This window comes from Harpegnathos saltator, unplaced genomic scaffold (assembly GCF_003227715.2).
Source record: "Harpegnathos saltator strain DR-91 unplaced genomic scaffold, Hsal_v8.6 scaffold534, whole genome shotgun sequence".
NCBI classification, from domain to species: domain Eukaryota; kingdom Metazoa; phylum Arthropoda; class Insecta; order Hymenoptera; family Formicidae; genus Harpegnathos; species Harpegnathos saltator.
Window position 1 is genome coordinate 861,004 of NW_020230354.1, and position 19,434 is coordinate 880,437.

Genomic DNA, 19,434 nt, shown 5'->3' on the forward strand with positions numbered 1-19,434 from the left:
ACTTTGACATCGACTCGTTTTATTTTACAAAATTAATTACTGTATGAGATATCTTTCATTATCATTCATTATTTTTTAGACAACAGCTTTTTGTTCATGTTATTAGAATCATGTTATTAACGCCCGTTTCTGTCAATCGGTGCATCTGACAATAATTGTTGCATGACAAATGAAAGATTAGCCTAATAATAATCTCGTATATATAAATCAAGCTCCTTAACGGCTAATTAAAATGAAAGATCTAATGAACACCGTATGATTCCTTATTGGCTTGTCAAAATAACGGATCAATATCTCTTATACCTCTTATTTAAGCGAGTTCTATAATGTGGTTTGAGTCTCAGCTAAAAATAATGGGTCGATAAAATGTGAGTTTCGGTCAAGTTTTATGTTCTCCTAATAATATGTTGTTAGAAATGTACGTTTAAAGCGCGTAAGGCCGGTATTCATAGTCAGGTCTTATATTTAAAACCGTGTTCAGTTCACTTTCAGATACCCTATAGCCAATGAAATGATTTGTACGGCATTTGAAGATAAACTTAAATATAAAATCCGACTATGAATACCGCTCTTTGGTAAAAATCGTTACTTCTCGTCATTTAGCATTATTTAGCTGGGACTCGACTCCTAAATATTACTATATTGTATCTGTTGTATCGAGCAGTTTCCCTAACCTTCCTATAGATGGCACGAGGAGGTACGTTTGAAACGTACGTTTTAACGGTAGCGGTAAGCTGGAGGCCATTTCGATTTCACATCGGGCGACTCAACATCGGATCGGAGGAACTTTTTATTTTCCCGTGTCATTAAACAACGAATCAGGTAAATTATGATCTCTGCCGACGGGGAATGATGCCCCGACGAGCTGACGATAATTTATATTACTGAAAATATAAAATTCGCGCAATCAGAACTTCGTGGCATTTCGAGCAAAGTTTCGCGAATATTCTTATACGTAGAAACATGTCCGCGCATGTGTAAGCAGCGCAGTACTCGCGAAGAATATCTGATGAATACTTGCCGGAGGATATTTAGATAACATGTTAATTGATCTTTTAACATAATGTAGCTTTAATCCAACTGCGATTGGACTCATATTCTCGGATTAATAATTGCGAGTTTGTTTCAACAAAATTTCTAATTCTGATCGTTGCACGTTTTATCTCTTAATTGCTCTAATTCCTAGTTACATTATTCGGACAAGTCAGTATTTATCATAATAAAATAAACATTTTTCGCAAAACAATATGTTACAAAGAAACATACGCTTGTGATAAAAATCTTTATTTCTCATTGAAAACTGTGGCAATTTTCTTGTGCGGATATCGATCTAAATAAAAATAGTGTGTCTAATTGTAAAAGGTTATTTAGCTTGGACTCAATCCCAAAACATTGTATTCTGCTTTACCGAATAGTTTCCCTTAATCTCAGTACAGATGGCGCGAGGAGCTACGTTTGAAACGTTATCTCAACAGTAGCGGTAAGCTGGAGGTCATTTCGATTTCACATCGGACGACTCAACATCGGATCGGAAGAGTTCTTTATTTTCCTGTGGGATTAAATAACGGGACGAGTAAGCAGTGACGTCTATCGATGAGGAACAATATTTTCCCGACCTGACGGTGAATTATATTACTGAAAATATGAAATTCGCGCGATTAAGACTTGATGACGATTCGAGCGAAGTTTCGCGAATATTCTTACGTAGAAACGTTTCCGCATGTGTGAGCTCAGCGCAATGCTCGCAAAGAATATCCGAAGAATACTTGTTGGAGGATATTTAGATGACACGTTAATTGACGTTTTAACATAATTTAGCTTAATAATTTAATTAAGTATAATTATATGTACGGGATAACACCAAGAAAGATGGCCAAATTTCAGTACCGTATTTTACTCTTTCTAAGAATGAAAAAAAGGTCATGTCAACATAGGTCCGGAAACACTTTCTTTCCGAAACATAAACACTTTTTTTTTATCTTTTTATGATAGAGTACTGTAGGAATGTTTGAAGCTCAGTCAACACGTTTCGTAGAGATATAAACCCTCTTGTCGCATAGTCGTAGTATAACTTTTCGAGAATAAATCAGACGGATTCTCGCTCTTTTCTTTTTCTTTTGGTGATTGTTATAAGCCGATTCTCGATCGTCTTATACTAGTAATTAAAACTGAAAGACGTATTTTACCTCAACATTGGACCTGATAAAAAAGAATCGCAATGGAATCTGCATGTGTACAAATAAAAGAGAAACATTTATGCATTCTAGCAACGTAAATGTATCATGTATTCGCGTGCAATCTTACGTTCATACGATAAAAATTGACAAATCGGGGAATAATAAGTATAACAGCATTTTTTTATACTTTGACCGGCGAGGTGAAGTTGTTATAAAAGGGATTAGAATCAAACACACGGGAGTGTATTATGATACAATAATCTTTTATTAAATTTCACCTACAAACAACGAATCACAGAACGTTACATTAGAGTTCCTTACGTCAATCCATCGTGTCTTCATATATTTTACAGGTAAATAATTATGTATTTATTTATCTCTATTACAGTAAAGTCTTATTTGTTAAAATATCTCGTAGTGTAGTGGATTGTTATGTATATGTAAATTTAATTTACCTAAAAATAGGATTTCTGTTGTAGTGTCCATTCATTGTTTATAAGTGTCTGTTATCGTGTATAGAAGTGGTATACTATAGGTACTTGCTTTTTTGTCCATTGTACTCTGATATATCATCGTCTCTTCTCTTCTTTTTTATATATTATTATTATTATTATTAATAGTAATATTATCATTAATATTTCCCGCCGATACATTGTATTCGAAGTACGATAAAAGTCGCCACGTACGAAAGAACTTTTTCGCTGTGATAAAATTACAAAATTCAATTCTTCGCAAACGATGCTAGGTATATGTAAAGGGCTTTTAAGTACCTGGACAAAGTGACGGTATTCACGATACAAATCGCTAGAACTCTTTTTTTTCTTTATAATGCATCTTTTTTTTTGTTAGAAGGCAACCATCTTTGTTAATACGAGAAGGCAATTTGCTTTGTATCATCGGTATATATCTGGTGTCCCGAAAAACACTGATCGATCTGACAGCACTGTGTGTGTGTATGTGCTACCGTCTCGAGAGACAGATTTCGGGCTCGAGCGGTAAAATGCGGAGAGGGACCGTTTCTTTTTCTTTTATTTTCTTTTTCTTTAACAGGCATTATTGGCAGCGCTGGATCCACTGTTCAAATGTATACTGTATACACGTGTATTTTCTCATTTCTCCTCGGAGTTTGTCGCGCGCGGAAATCGGCCTTTGTGTGTGCACGACGCGCGGATATCTAACTACGCCTCCTTCCTCTCGTCTCATTCGTTCTTTTCCCGTCGTCGTCGTCCCCGCCCGTTCTCGACACCTCACGTAACGCGAGGATAAATCCCCCAATTAGCATTACACGTGGTATTCTCCCCTTATAAACGCATTCTCTTCTCAACGTTTTTCCTCTTGTATGTACAAAAAAACTTAGGACTACATAGGATACACTTGCACTCGCGCGCGCGTCACGTCCCGGGGCGCCAATAAGTTAAATTTTGCTCTAGAGTTATAATCGTTATATCGTTTATTACGCATCCCCGAGCATCGGCCGGGCGTCTTCTTCGGTTGTTACGTGCGACGTCTCGGATCAGTCTGAGAGCATTTTCAGCAAGAGACCGGCGAGATGTGTGCGTTACGACTGCGCGACTAAGAGGACTCGCACGCGATCGGCATACGGTTTTCGCGCGCTTATCCGATCGCGATTTATCGCGTACAACGTATAAAAGGAAATAGTAAAGTTTTGAAAGGGGGAGACGTCGCACGAGACGGTCAAGCAGCTCCCTTCGTCAGCGCCGACCGACGTGACGGCAAATCTCATAGAGACACATCAACTCGCTCCATTTACTATATAACATACAATATATATATATTTATATAATATATATATAATATTCAATAATATATATATATATATATACTTCTTCTTACTAAAGATATTCTTTATAACTATATACAAGAGAGATATATAATGTTTGTCTCGATAATCTTTACGAATTAGTAACACTAGGTTTGCTCTAAACAATATGCTTGGACCTCGTGTGTATGTATATATGTGTGTGTGTGTGTGTGTGCACGTACGTGCGCGCATGTGTGTGTGTACAGTACTTATGTACGTGTATTAGCCAGCACCTTGCGTTGTCGAACCCTCAGCTCTCGCAATATCGAAAGGGCCAATCCCTCCCGCCTTATACTTAAAAAAATATAGTGCGTACCCCCTCCCTGAGCTCGCTCCATAAAACTTCGAGAGACGCCTCTCGTCCTCTTTCTCTCTCTCTCTCTCTCTCTCTCTCTCTCTCTCTCTCTCTCTCTCTCTCTCTCTCTCTCTCTCGTCCGTGCCACCTCTCCTCTTCTCTCATCTCGATTCCGTAATCCCTTCTCACAGCCCTCGTTTCGTTACATATCGTTTCTTTTTTTTCTTCCTCCTCGTGTGCTTCCTCCTCCTCCTCTTTTTCTTCTTCTTCGTTTTTTTCCCTTTTACTTTTTAGACTTTGCTTCCGTAATACGTTTTCCGCTCGCGAGTCAACGCGCGTAACAATTTCCTTAGGTAACATATATAAACGTCTAATATACAATAAATAATTTATCCGCGCGCTCTCTCGAATATACAATTTTCTTTTATTTTCGCTTTCGCCACAATGATCTATGCTTAAATAATTTGTCCACGGTGCCCTGCCACGTGAAAAAGGTACACCCGATATATAAACTTGCTCCTTGATATTAAGAACTAAATTTTGTACAAATTTCGGCGCGAGCACGCCCGATTGCGCGCCAAACGAGCAAGGCGCCAATATTTCTTCTGCGATCATTTATGGTCAGCAAGATGAAAGATAACAGAGTCCGCTGCCAAAAAGAATATCGTTTCTGAAAATCAGGGAATTTTTGCACATGCTGCTGCCACCATTAATGGATAAAGAAAAGAAAAACCTGCTACGTGGTAGGAGATTTACATTTATTAAAGAAGTCAAGAAAGTAAAGACTAAAAATCGTATCTGTCAAAAAAAGCAGAGAGAATATAGATCTCCCGTTAAATCCAGAAAGGTTATATTTGGAAAAGGTTGTACAGACTACTCGGGAGGAAAGAATAAAAATCAAAGGTGAGGATTTCCATTCACATCTGGTCATTCATAGTGGAAACTGCCGTAAGGTGTTGACCGAAAGACAACGCATCGACGACGCGTTTGATGAAAATGGGACATTTAAAGATCGTACGAAGGAGCAAAACGAAAGACTGGAAAACTCGTGCATGAGGGGACGTTAAGAGAGAAGCAAGGGCACTTATTGAAGTGCTGTGCAGGATATGATTGAAGGCGACAGCAACGGCATAAATAATTCATTGGCCGCAGCCCGCTGCAGCCCGCGCGGTCCTGTTCCCGTCCTGCGAGCGGCATTTGGTGTGCGCGCTCGCGGGAGAAGGACAGACCGCAGGAAGAGGACGAGGTACTCGGTCGAGACCACCTTCGACGACGTTGTCATACGGCGCCTTATAATATAATTACATTTACATAGGTATAATATACAAGGAACAAACGAAGCCAGAGAACAAGAGAGAAATGGAAAGACAAAGAGAGAGAGAGAGAGAGAGAGAGAGAGAGAGAGAGAGAGAGGGGGGGGGGGGACAGACAGACAGACAAAGAGGAAAGGAGAAAGAGAGAGGGGGAGAGAGAGAACGCATTTTACAAAGTCTGGGGGGTGTGCCAGGTCGGCGCGTCTCGGCGGGTAAAGTCGTCGTCGCTCGACGACGATCTCTCGCCGCGCGGTTGAGACTCCGCGACGAAGCCGCGACGGAGCCGCGTCGGCGGCAGTGGTGGCGACCGACGCAGTAAGCGCGAGACTCGCGCCGAGACGCCACATTGTTGCTGCTGCTGCTGCTGCTGCTGTTGCTGTCGCAGTCGCAGTCGCAGTCGCTGCTCCTCCTCGTGGTCACCCGCGGGACGGGTCGGCCCCCTGTCTCATGCGCCCGTACAATCGATCTCGACAATGTCCTTGGGCACGTCGACGAACTGATACACCAGACGCTGGCCGTCCACCTTGGCGAGGATACCGCGCTGGTAGTAATAGCGTAACGCTCTGCCCATCGTCTCGTAATTCATATCCGGCTTATTTTTGTGCAGACCCCAGAGCCGCGACACCGCCTTGCTGTCCACCAGCTTGAAGACGCCCCGCTCGCGATTCGTCCACTTGATGTAGCGCGGGCAGAACTCCCGGTCCTGCAGCAGCTTCAGCAGGAACTCCCACAGATAAGTGGTCGAGCCCTCGCGCGACTTCCGCTTCACCGCGGCGCCGCCACCGCCGCCGCCGCCGCCGCCGCCCGCCTCGCCTTGCCGCGGCTTCTTCAGCTTGCTCTTCTTCGTACGCGGCGGGAAGCCCAGATCGAGAAGGTAGAGGTCGTCCGAGACCGAGCTGGTGGCCGCCTGGATCACGCTGGTGGGTACGCCGCCGGGCCCCCGCGGCGGACTCGGGGTGCAGGGGGTTGCGAACTGACTGGCTCCGCCGTACATGGAGTTCACGTAACTGCTGTAGCTCTCGGACACTGGGAGCAACAGAGAGAAAAGAGCGAAATTAGAAGTGTTCGCGTTGGAAAATCTCGCGCATAATCTGCGGAGCCTGGGAAGCTTCTCCCGAGCAAATCTCGCGCGCTCGCGGGAGTGTTCGATTCGTGTCTGGAGTAATCCGTACGATTGGACGTTTCAGTCGATTTCTCGGAAACTTTGTTGTTTTCAGCGAGGAAAGTGGGGCGAATTTGTCCTCGCGGCATGGCGAGGTTGTATCGGATTCTCGTTCCTCGGTTCCGGGAAACAGCGTTCGCTCGATTACTCAGAGCGGAAGTTTTATAATAATTTTATAATAATCCTGTCTGTATTGCGGACAAAAGTTTGAGCAACCCGCTATTCGCTCCACTTTTTCAGCGCGGTTTTACCTGAAGAATTTAGCGAATATATGTATATGTAATAATTAAGCACACACACATACACTCATATATAGCGCACGCGCGCGCTATAGCCTCCGCTTCCACGTTCAGCGAGTTCGCCTCGTTGCGCAAAACTTTCCTAATCTTTCACTCTCAATAGGTGATTATTTACGAACATTATAATTAACGAGATAACGTAATTGCACGAAAATTATCCGAGGGCGTCGATCTAGCGAGGGGCCGGTGGTTCAGAGTTTATCGACGTATCTTCCGACTCGCGAATACGCGCAGAGAGACCGGCGATTATCTTCCTGCCTTTTTCTCCTCTTTTTTTTTACAAAAGCGTTATTTATAGAGGAATATCGCCACCGCGCGACGACTGTATTCGTTTAATCGCGCATTCGCGTGTATCCGTGAGAGTTAGAAGGGAGCGCGACTCGCACGCGTGGACCATTCGGCGGGTGTTCGGCCGTGATAATCGTGTCGCAACGCGCTACGACAATGGGATCTATTTTATCGCGGCCGAATGATACGAAACGTGTAGAAACTGTTTCAGTATCGCGCGCGAGGCCCATAAATCAAGCGCTCCTCCCGCGGTACCTCCTGCGGTAGACGCGCTTTAATCGCGCCCCGAACGAATCCTCGACGGCCACGAAGCGGCGTTATTATCTCGATTATTCGCGGCGGAGGGTCGAGTCAGCGCGAGTCTATCGAGTTAGTTTTCGCACCGCGCGCGGGGCGGTTAAGTACATACGTCGCAGTTGAACGTGCAATGAACTATTAATAGCCGTCGTTTGCCGAGCGAGAAAGAGGGAAAACTTCGTGGCCGTAGTCGTCGTGGTCGTCAACGTCGACGAGTGCCACCACGAACGACGGGTGTCGTTTCTGTCATCCGATTGATCGACGACTCGATATTCCCTTTCGATAGCCCCACCTTCGAAGGCTAAGAGGAGCGCTCATTTCCGATGCACGCTTCTACGGGGTTCTAGATTAAAAGGCGGGAAACCCGAGCGCGCGACGGTTTATCCTCGCCGGTTTATCCTCGTCGGTTTATCGGGTCGAATCTGCCGCGGCGAAGCTCGCGCGATTTCAGTCGCGTCGGCGGGGCGCAACACCGATCTCGCGCGATCTGAGCTTTATGCCGCGAGCGAAGGCTCTCCGTTTTATTCATGGGCGTAGAGAAGGCGCGCTCGCGGATCGCTGTTTCTCTCTCCTTCCTCCTCCTCCTCCTCCTCCTCCTTCTCCTCCTCCTCCTCCTCCTCCTCCTCCTCCTCCTCCTTGCTCCTTCACGAACAAGGGATTTTCTCGGTTTCGCAAAGTCGCGCGGAGTCTCCTAAAAAGCGTCGCCGAGTTTCGGCAACTTACTTACGAAAGTTTAATCAGTGAACGAAGGAGAGTAGGCGTGCGAGTTTAATAAACCGGAAAGTTTGATCACGCGAATCCGATCGCACGCCGACGTCTACGAGGTTTATCTCTCGGAAAGCGACTTTTGTTGAAGACAAAAAGGAGAACTGGTTTAATATTATACTCGGGCGAGGGTGTCGCCGACAGAAAATCGAAGTCGCGAGGAGAGCTTGGCCGCGCCAAACGTCCGCGAATATTTATCTTTGGCGGATACTCGTGGAAGATCTTTCGACATATATCTCACCGTGAGAGAGGGAGTGGCAGGGAGGGAAGAGAGAGAGAGAGACAGAGAGAGAGAGAGAGAGAGAGAAAGGGTGTTGCTTCACGCGCGAGGAACGACGGAGAAGAAAGAGCTTTGCGGCAACATCCTCTCCTGCCGCCGCCAGACTCCGATCCGAAGGACGCGACCGGGCGCGTTCGGGTGGTCCGCGCGCGTAGAAACCAGCAGAACTTTCGTAGATTCCGCATCTTCTCCTCTCGCGCGAGGCATACGGGCGAAGTTTCTTACGCCACCGCGCGACGTGTGATTGATGTTGGCTCACGCCGATGGAAGTCGCGCGTGCAATTCCGTGGCGAATCTCCGTGAACGTTCGCGCGACGGGAGGGACCGTGTCCTCAGCGAAGATATCGAGGGAATCGCAGAGACGACTTCGCGACTTGTTGCGAAAGAAATCATGTCTCCGACGTTGATGGAGCGAATGAGCAAACTAACGGCGGACAGACGCGGTGTTGTCACCGCACGCGCTCTCTCGGGAGGAGAAATAGAGAGAGAGAGAGAGAGAGAGAGAGAGAGAGAGGGGGGGGGAGAGAGAGACGCATGCATGCATGCATGCACGCATGCACGTATAAGATAGCGGTGTACCGAATTACGCGCGCTGGAAGAAAGCAAGAGTGTTTCGAAACCGCATTCGGCGGACTGATCCCGGCGACTTTTACGCCACTGAGAACGCGCACCGCAGAGAGCCGGTGTCACTGGGTAGCTCTGCCGCGGGGGGAAAAAATTCGCAGCATTTGATACACACGTACGCACGCGCGAGCGCGCTCGCGCGCTGGCACGCTGGCTGACGGTGTACCACATTATGCTGGAAGAAAGCAAAAGTTTCGAAGCTGCCACGAAGCAGAGAGAAGCGTTCCCCTTTACGTTACTGCTGGCCACGGGAGGAAGAGGAGACGGGTCGAGATAAAGAGACGAGGAGGGAAGGAGCGAGAGGGTTAAGCGCGGCGGCGAGCGGCTGAGGAAGAGGGGCACCGGCACGGGCACCGAGGGCAGGGACGGGAAGGGGCGGCGGGGGGAAGTCGGGGGAACTCTGCCTGCAGTATGATAGAGGACTGACCCGAGCCAAGGTTGCACGGGTGACGCCATCAAGCTACTAGTGCATAATAGCGCCGCTCGTTCTGAGGCCGCCGCGACTGCGCTAAAATCGGAACTCGTTCTCCGGCCCCTCGCGCTCCTCCGCCGCCACCGCCTCCTGCTGCTCCTCCGCCTCCTCCTCCTCCTCCTCCTCCTCCTCCTCATCCTCATTCTCGGCCTCCTTACCCTCCTCCACCCTGCTGTTCCTTCGCTTCCTTTCCCCTTCGTCGCATCAACTCTGTGTCTCTCTCTCTCTCTCTCTCTCTCTCTCTCTCGCTCGCTCTCTCTATCTCGCTCTTTCTCGTCTTCCCCTTCTCGTCCCTCCTTCTCCCGCTGCCACCCTGCCTGCATCCTTCTTTCGCGCTGTGCGTTGCAGTTCCGTGGAGGCTCGCGCGCGGTTGAACGATTCTTCGGGCTCTATTCGAGGTTTTCTGGTTTGGAGCGATAAGATGAGAAGAGGAGGAGAAAGAGGAGGAGGAGGAGGCGAGACGAGAGAGAAAGAGAGAGGGAGAGAATGAGAACGAGATAAAGAAGGGGAAGGAAAGACAGAGAAATATTTATTTAACGTCCCGAGGCGGTATCTCCTGCCGGCGATAGAGCGGCGAATTACAAGCAGTTGTATACGCGGAATAATGGCATTCGGTATAAACGTACGTCTCTCTGAGACGCGTACGAAATTCGACGGAAGTAATTAGGGACCAGCACGGAACGGGAATTTTCGAAAACGATACGTGCACATGCAGAGCGCATAACGCGGGGGAGAGAGAGAGAGAGAGAGAGAGAGAGAGAGAGAGAGAGAGAGAGAGAGAGAGAGAGAGACAAGATTTCGATAACCAAACTCCGCGATATAAATAGCGCGGGAGCTTCGCGAGACGAGGCAAATTTTGAAAGAGGAGGCAAGAAGGACGGGAACGCAAGGAGGACGGGAACGAAAAATGGAGGGCGGCGGCGGAGGGATTTTCGCCGGTGGCTCTAAAAATACAGAGAACGCACCGTTGTTCTCGGGAAGTGCGCGTACACGCGCGAGAGCATGAGAAGAAGCGGGTCGAAGAAAGAAGAGAGAGAGAGAGAGAGAGAGAGAGAAAAACCGCGAAGGTGGAAAGGAAACGGCGAGAAAGAGGAGTGCGAAAGAGAGAGGAGGAAGAGGCGGCGGAGAGTGCGAGAACAGCTGGAGCGGATCGTGTTTACGCGCGGTATGACTGGCTAGATGAGTCAATCGTAGACCCGTTGTCTAGGAGCCGCCGCAGTGGGGGAACTGCTCCTACTTCACTGACCTATACCACGGGCGTCGTATAGCGCAGGAAAGCACCGCTAGAGACGACGCATCGCCAGCCGATGAGTCTGGTGCGCCGCGCCGCGCCGAAGACCGGATAGAGAGAGAGAGAGAGAGAGAGAGAGAGAGAGAGAGAGAGAGAGAGAGAGAGAGAGACTCCTAGAAGTGTAGGAGAGTGTCTAGGATCGATCGGCGACGGGCGCGTGAATGGGATACGGATTCGAGTAATTCTCGTTCCGGGAGGACGTCGATGGGAAAAACTCAAGCGCGATGCAAATCGAATAATTCCGAGACGGGAAGTCGCGGCTTTCTGGAAGAGACGAGACGGAGATTCCTAGCTGTCTTGCGAACGACGATACGAAAATAGGAGAAACGAGGTTGCGAATGAGGTACCGGATTACCCAGGTTCTTGACGTGGAAAAGCTAGAAATCTCCAAGCTCTCGGCGCGGCGAGGGGGAAGGAGAGTTACGAATTTCGGATCTGCGCGAAATCGCAAGAAGCGAGAGCGATTCCGTGCGATATCGGCGATTTTTAATTTCACACGTCGGACGTCGCGCGTCTCTGAGCTCGAGAATGCGCAGATGCAAAATCTAAAATTGGCCAGGTACATTCTCTCGCGAGTGTAACATTTATGTTTATTATTTCAGCTATTCTCGCGCTATTAGCGTGACGTTCCGCAATGAGAGAGAGAGAGAGAGAGAGAGAGAGAGAGAGAGAGAGAGAGAGAGAGAGAGAGAGAGAGAGAGAGAGAGAGAGAGAAAGAGAGAGAGCGAGCGAACGCGTTAACAAATTTAAAATATTCAAGATGAACGAAACGGCGAGGAATTTTAAAGAGACGTCGGCTTCTTGTTATTATTTGTCTTTCTCTCTCTTTCTCTCTCCCTCCCTCTCTCTCTCTTTGGGCATGCAAGTATAGCGTTCCACCACTACCGCACGTCGATCGCACCACAAAGCGCAGCCGGAGGTCGGCTTAAGGCGATCATTGGTCGAATTTAAATTCAAGTTTCGCTCGGCCCGACGAGACGATGTTCCGCGACAATGAAACGACAGTCTAATGCGTCCCCGAGGCCGTATTAATCTTCTACTTAAGCGACATTCCTCGACTCCTGTATCGCGGCTCGAAAACAAGGTGGACACAGGACGAGGCAGGAACGAGGGAAAGAGCATAGTATTTTCTTCACGAGGAGAGAGAGCTCCTCCTCTTTCCGCTAGGAGCGATACGGGAGAGATTACAGAAAGACTCGAGACTAAAGAGTCGCCGATTATTCTCGACTAAAATTGTACTACGTTTCAAATGAATATTGTAGACGAAAAAGGAAGAGAAAGGAAGAGAAAACGTTGTCCGTTTCTATAAGTGTTCAATTAGGCGATACAGGATCTCTCAAGCGCTCTATTTTACAGCATGTTTAAGCGAACCGATTTCCATCGCCCAAGATGATTCGATTCATCTTTAACGAAGCCGTGTTCGAGCGGCGCGCTACATTCGGACTCGCGCAGACCGATTCGCCGAGAGCACCGTCCGCTCGTCGTTTCACGTCCGACATTTTTCGATCCCACCTCATCAAAAAATTACGCTCGATCGCTTCCAGATCGACCCCATCCGCCGCCCCTCTCGCTCGTACACGCTATCAATTTCTGGATTTAACGAGTTTCGCAACCGCCGCGCGCGCTCGTAAGCGGCGGCGCGCCGCCGAGAGACGGAGATCGAGAAAAGGGAAGCGGACCGGGGAGAAGAGAGACAGAGAGAGAGAGAGAGAGAGAGAGAGAGAGAGAGAGAGAGAGAGAGAGAGCTCGGTAGGCGCATTTCCTCGTGGTTCTCGGACCCGCGTTCCTTCCTGACAGCGTCGGCAGGAAGTTTAACCGAGGGACTCGGTAACGAGTCGATAGTTAAAAATACACGGAAGGGTAGGCGCGCACGCGCGCGCGCGCTCGCTCGCTCGCTCGCTCGCTCGCGCCGTTCGGCGGCTGCGGCTGCGACGCGGCGCGACACTCGTTTATTTTGCGGAGGATTTCGCGCTAGTCGCTCTCTCCTCTCGCGGGCCGGAAGTACAAGTATAGCGAGAAGGGTAGAACGGGTCAAATGAAGGGAAGGAGAGAGACATGTGGGGCAGGAGCGAGGGAGAAAGAGAGCGAAAAAAAGCGCGATGAGCCGAGAAGCAGCGGGAGGCGGCGGCTCGGCCGACGAGACAACGGTGGGGATATCCAGGGACGTACGATTCGACGAGATGAGCGGTAAAAAAAGCGGTTGCGCTAAAAGCGAGCTCGACGGAAGAGAGATGCTGTGAGAGACGACGGCGAGGGAGAAAAGGATCGAGACAGAGGCAGAGAGAGAGAGAGAGAGAGAGAGCGCGCATTCTCACGTAGTGACGGTCCCGGATAATTGGTTGGGAAGTCGCGAGCGCACGCGTGATCCTCCTTTCGCCTTCATTTTCGACGGCTCGTCGTCCTGAGGGATGCTATCAATGCTACGTGGTGGAGCAGCGCGTGGTTTCCGGCAGCTCGCGCGGGAATGCTCTGGGAATGCCGTCGAGGTCTGGACATCTCGGAGAGAGCTGTTTAATTACCATTAACGATAGCAGCCGACGTCGCGGAGTATCGGTAGCGTCCGATGCAGCATGAATAAACATGATTTAAGCGTCTCTCCAGACGCATCGGAGAGCAACGAGCACCGTTACTCAAGCCGTGCGCGCGCGCGTGCAGAAGTTATCGCGCCGGCAGCGGCCCGCGGCGACTCTATCGTGCGACGCGAAGATGACGTCTCGTGATGGATTAACGAACACGTTCTCAGGAAGCTCCGAGTCGAGCTCTCTCGACTGCAGGAAACTGATCGCGAGCAGCATCCTTGAAAATCGAATCCCCGCGACACACTCTCTCTCTCTCTCTCTCTCTCTCTCTCTCTCTCTCACTCGTTCACGTGCTTAGACCTTACGCCTGAAGTCGCGCTTGTGTAATCACAAAATCCCCGAAGCGAAGCTAAACGGCTTTTCCGGTAAGAAGACGGGGAAGTTGCTCGGCCACCGCTCGCGGGAGGAAGGACAGTCCCTCTGCGACAATCGACACATTTCTCGTCCCTAGCGCGGCGGCCCCGAGACCGAGTCAGCTGGAATTCTACCGGACGAGAAACTCACGCTGCCTCTTCCGATCGACGACGACGACGACGACGACGACGACGACGACGACGACGACGTTGCGCTCGCGCGCGCGCGACCATAGTCGCGTGACGCGAGTTCTCACGTAGCAGGATTTCGAGAGGCGGAATTCCGCGTGCATCTAAGTGCACGAGTTACTCGTAGCCGGAGGAGAGAAAGAGCGAGAGGGACCAGGAACGCGTCGCGCCGGAGAGAGGGCTCCGACCGATGGGAAGCAAAGGGCGAGGGGAGCAGGCGGGATTGGAATATAGGGGCCACCGAAAGTGCTCGTCCGGCATAAACAAAGCGATCGTGGATTATGGTTCCGACACACAAAGCTTCGGTGAGTAGGCTCTCTCGATGTTGTGTGTGTATGTGTGTGTGTGTGTGTTGTTGCGCACGGAAGAGGGAGAGCAGGCTGCGGCGAGAGGGGTGAGGAGGGTGGCGGAAGGGCAGGGTGAAGATGGGCCGGGCAGTGTCGGTGATAGCGGAGCGACGCCGATAGTAGTGTGGCGATGGTGGTGGTGGCGGTGGTCGCGGATGGTGGAGTGGGTAGAGGAGGAAGAAGAAGAGGCAGCAGCGCGGAGGAGGAAGAGCGAGGAAGAGGAGAAGGAGGAGGAGGAGGAGGAGGATGAGGTCGAGAGAAGGGGAGAGTTGACCTTCAGCTGCGCCGGGAAAGTCAGGCAGTCACTGACCGACAGACTAACTTAACTGCTCTATCCTTCTCCTCCTTCTCTCTCCTCCGCCTCCATTCGCGACCGGCTAGTCCGATGCACCGCGATTGCACACGCACACACTCGCGCGTACACCGAAATCCCCCCTTTCCCGCCGTCCCTCCTCTCCTCGCCTCTCCCGAGACCTCCGCCTCCTCTCTCGCTCTCTATCCCGTCGATCTCTCGGCGTTTCTCCGTCCGGTGTCTCTCTCTCTTTCCTCCTTTCCTCGTCTTCTTATGCTTCTTGCGCTTCCTTCAGCATCTCCCTACCACCGGCCCCGACGTCGAGACGTCGTGACGTTGTTCCCTCTTGTCTCCCCTGAGCCTTCTACCCTCGAGTCCCCCTCTGAAGTCTGCTTCTCTCTTTCCTCTCGTTAGACCAAGACCCCCGTCCCTGCCTATTATGTTACCCTACTGCCTCGAGCTACTATCTTTAACCCCGAAACCCGTTCAAATTGCGAGCTCTTCTCTTCGCGTACGTGCACCGTCGACATCGTCGTTGTCGACGTCGTCATCGTCGTCGCTTCTTCTTCTTTATCTCCGTTTCTTCCCCCGCCCTTTCCTACTCCCCGTTCGATGGCCGCGTCGTTTCTCTCTCTCTCTCTCTCTCTCTCTTTTTCTCTCAGCACCTGGGGAAGGATCAAGAGCGAACGAGAAGGATACGAGGGGGAATTGATAGTCGAGGAAAGACTCCGACTTCAATCCTAAACTTGGCGATACGTCCTGCGAGGCGCGTCTCTCCCTCTCTCTCTCTCTCTCTCTCTCTGCTCTTCGTAGCCTGGACTTGGAATTTCTACCCGTCTACTTATCTCTCGATTTTCGAAACACGTATCATTTTTGTCTTTCTTTTTATCAATGTATCTCTTCTGATTCTTTATCGCGGGCGCCTCTCTGTCAACATTCCGGGCGCATTACGTGCATTCCGAGAGAAATCCATTGAAGAGGCATCGAAGTTGCGAGCCTCTCGTGAGATTTCGAGCGCGCTTTCTCCGCGCTTTATTGCATATTGTAATATCTCAAGCTCGCTTCCTCGCTTTTATCGAATCTCTCTCGAGTTAGCATCGAGAAGTCGCAAAGCGATCATTTCGTTCGACCGGAGCACCTTTTTTCACACTCCAAAACCGCTCGGCACGAAAACGATACCGCCCGAAGTCGCCGCGTCTGTTATTAATATTTCGTCGTCCTGGTCGTTGCAGAACGATTTACCGCGAGCGTGCCGTACCTCGTCTGAAGGAGGGAAAACGCTCTCTTCCTGGTCGTTACGTAAATACGTTTTCGACGTTGGGGAACGAAACTTTGTATCTCCAGTCAGGTTCGCATCGGCGATGAGCAACGCTGTTTTCATCGTCGGCGGAGGCGTGGGTGGTGGTAGTGGTGTGTGCGTACCTCTCTCTCTCTCTCTCTCTCTCTCTCTCTCTCTCTCTCTCCCCCCTCCCCCCCCCTCTCTCTCTCTCGTGGTTCTGTTTTCCGCGAAGTGTTGGCCGCTCTTCTCGGCTCGCGCTTAGAGCGAAAGACAACCAAACGAGAGAGAGAAAGAGGAGAAGAAGAAAGGGGGGAGGAGGAGGAGGAGGAAGAGGAGGACAACGAAGAAGAGGAGGACGAGGAGAAGGAGGAGGAGAGATTTACGTTCTGGGCGCCTTTTTCCGCACGACCACCTTGACTGCCTATAAAATGCTCGCGAAACGTGTATGTGTGTGTGTGTGTGTGGGTTTTGCGAATCCGCTGGCCGCGTCGATTTCGCGACGAGCAATATAACGCGCGCTCCGCTCGGCGAGCGGGAGAGATGACGTTAACGAGGAAAAAGACGGCGCGGCCGCGGCAACGACGATGACAGGCGCGGCATTCCCGAGAAATATCAATCGCCGTATCTATTCGCGGCGAAATATCGATGACCCGGAAACGTCATTGATCATCGTCCCGCCCCAGCCAGCCAGCCGGTCGGCTGGCTTCGTTCGCTTGTCGATTCTGTCTCCGTGAGCATCATCGTCATTATTTTTGTCGTTCCGTTCTCGCTCTCGTCTGCCGGAACTGTTCGTTCTCTCCGCGACGGAGAACAACGGGAATCGAGAATCGAGAAATCGACGGCCGAGAAAACGGCGGCGTCGATACCGGCGCGTTGACAATATCTCGCGGCGGCAGCGGCGACGACGATGAAAAAACTGTACTTCTGGCGATGCGATTATTGCCAAACTTAATTTCTATCCGGCGATCTTGACCTTTGCGGCCGGCGGTATCGAGAGCGAGAGCGATAGCGGCGGCGGCGGCGGCGGCGACGGCGGCGGTAGCGTCCTCGACGTAAGTCGCACAATTAAGACATCGTATCCGTGTATCACTGGGAATCGCGGGGGAATGTTGTTGCCGGGCAGATATAAAGAAATGAGTCGGCGATCTGAAAATATATCGGTAACACGCGCGAGCGTATCTTCCCGCGGCGGATTTGGTGCGTCGCCACTCGAGGCCGTGCGAAAGGGAGGGAAAATCGACCAAACTCGCGCGTCTCTCTCTCGCTCTCTCACACTCTCTCTCTCTCTCTCTCTCTCTCTCTCTTTCTTGCACGGGGTCTTCCGCGCCAAAGAGTCCTATACGGATGGAAACTCGTCGCGATGACGCGGAAGCTCGTCCTCGTGACGTCCAATTGGTTTCGGCGGCGGTGACGGTAACGGTAATTTTCGCTCATCCTCCCGGCGAAATGAACTCCTGCGCCGTCAAATTACGTGCAATGGGCGCAATTACTCGTCCAACGCGTCACGAATACGGCGGATATATCGCTAAATTAACGTGTCAAGCTGACCGCGGAATTCGACGAAGTCAAGCCCTCGCGCGCGCCTCTCCGCCGTTGACGCGCACCCCCGTCGTTTCCTCGGCCTCCCCTCGGTCGGGTAACCGCTCTCTCTCTCTCTCTCTCTCTCTCTCAGAGGGGGGAAATTCGCTCGAGGAACGATAACGTTCGCGTCATCGGTTTCTCAGCCGGCGAACAAGGCAGTCCGAAGCGCGCGCGTCGATCGCGCGCCGCCGAGATATACGCGTTTTCGTTCGCGCGGGCGAAATAAATGCTACGCGCGATTTATAACCCGCTCTCTCGCCGCGGTCCGGAGCGGAGCGGAGCGGAGCGAAGCGAAGCGCGGCGTATCGCCGGCGTGCATCGTTTGCGGAATACGTTTTGCCCGGCGCGGCGGGTTCGTCGATCGGTCGATGGGATTCTTATTGTCGGTTTCCTGCCGCACGCGTATCGCGCCGGATAGCTCTTTGTAAGCTTGCTCTCTGCCTCTCTCTCTCTCTCTCTCTCTCTCTCTGCCCTTCTCCCCTCTCTCTCTCTCTCTCTCTCTCTCTCTCGGCCTCTCGGTATCCGGAAGTCTCGACTGCGCCAAGATCAACTGCGCGCGACGGCGCGCCGACCGAACGAACGCTCATCGCGAAGTCGCGTTCCGCGCCGCGAGATTCCAACAGGTTCCCCCGATCGAAGGACTCGCAACTTCGATTTTTGGACAGGAATGGCTTCTGAAACGGCCCCGGCGATCGGGAACTGCGCGCGCGCGCGCGCGCGAGCGAAACGCAGTTACGCACAATGAGCAACCGCAAGTCGCACGCTACCCACGTCGCGCGTCGTTCCTTTTGCCGCGACGGACGGGCTCGAGACAACAACGACGGCGCGAATGAAAAGAGCGACAGGTGTAGGCATAATATAATGCGTCGGCACACACCGACTTATGCGGAAAGACGATGCGTGTCCTCGGCGATGTCCTCGCGGAGCGCAGCCGAGGTGCGCGCGGACGAGGCGGATTCATTGAATTAATAACTTGGACGGGGACAAGACTTCTCGGGCGAAGTCTCCGCCGAAACGAAGACTCGCCGGTGTCGCTGTCGAGAATCGACGAGCGTGAGACGTGAGACGCCTGGGAAGATGGGCATTAATTATCGAGCGACGTCGACGATGTTCGGCTGGAGTCGAGCGGAGGACTCGGAAAGTCGCGGGAAACTCGCGCGATATTCGAAATTGCGATCGAAGCGAAGGGGCGCGCTCGCCGCCTTATCGCGCGCGCGCGCGCTTTCCGTTCGGCGGGCAGCGACAGGACGAGAAAGGGAGAGGGAGATCGGAAGACTACGACGACGACGAGCGAACGGTAAGAATGCACGGCTCCTCTCTTCCGTCGTCGCGGACGACGCGATGTGTGCGAGGTCAGTGACCATGGCGCGCACTCTCGCCGGTCGCACTTCTTGCGGCTGGGAGAAGCGGCGGAGGACGACGGGGGCAGGAGGAGCAGGAGGAAGACGAAGAAGAGCAAAGGGAGCGAGGGGGCGGTAGTGCAACGGGAGAGCAGGAAAAGAGGGAGAGAGCGAGAGAAAGGGAGCTTCGCGCGACGCGCAAAATACAGGCCGGTGTTTAACGGTCGAGTGATACCGAATTTAGAGGTGGCATCTCGCGCGAGTTCTCTCCCTCGGCGAACGCGGCTTTTAATTGGCGGGGGAGCGCGAGGGAGAGAGCGACGCGTCCGAATTCGGCCGGTGAAATACGGCCTTGAGGGAGACGCGAGAGCGAGCGAGCGCGAACGTAT

The 19,434-nt window shown here is 51.2% G+C and overlaps 1 protein-coding gene across 3 annotated transcripts in view; it reads right to left on the bottom strand.

The window, feature by feature from the left end:
* Positions 1-2,814: 2,814 nt before the first annotated feature.
* The window catches only part of Eip74EF (Ecdysone-induced protein E74), a 205,822-nt gene continuing 189,202 nt past the window's right edge, over positions 2,815-19,434 (bottom strand). For all 3 annotated transcript variants that reach the window (XM_011139419.3, XM_011139418.3, XM_011139420.3), the window contains one exon: positions 2,815-6,633. In XM_011139419.3, coding sequence (XP_011137721.2) covers positions 6,053-6,633 — 581 coding nt within the window. In that variant the 3' untranslated portion in view covers positions 2,815-6,052. The remainder of the gene's footprint in view (positions 6,634-19,434) is intronic.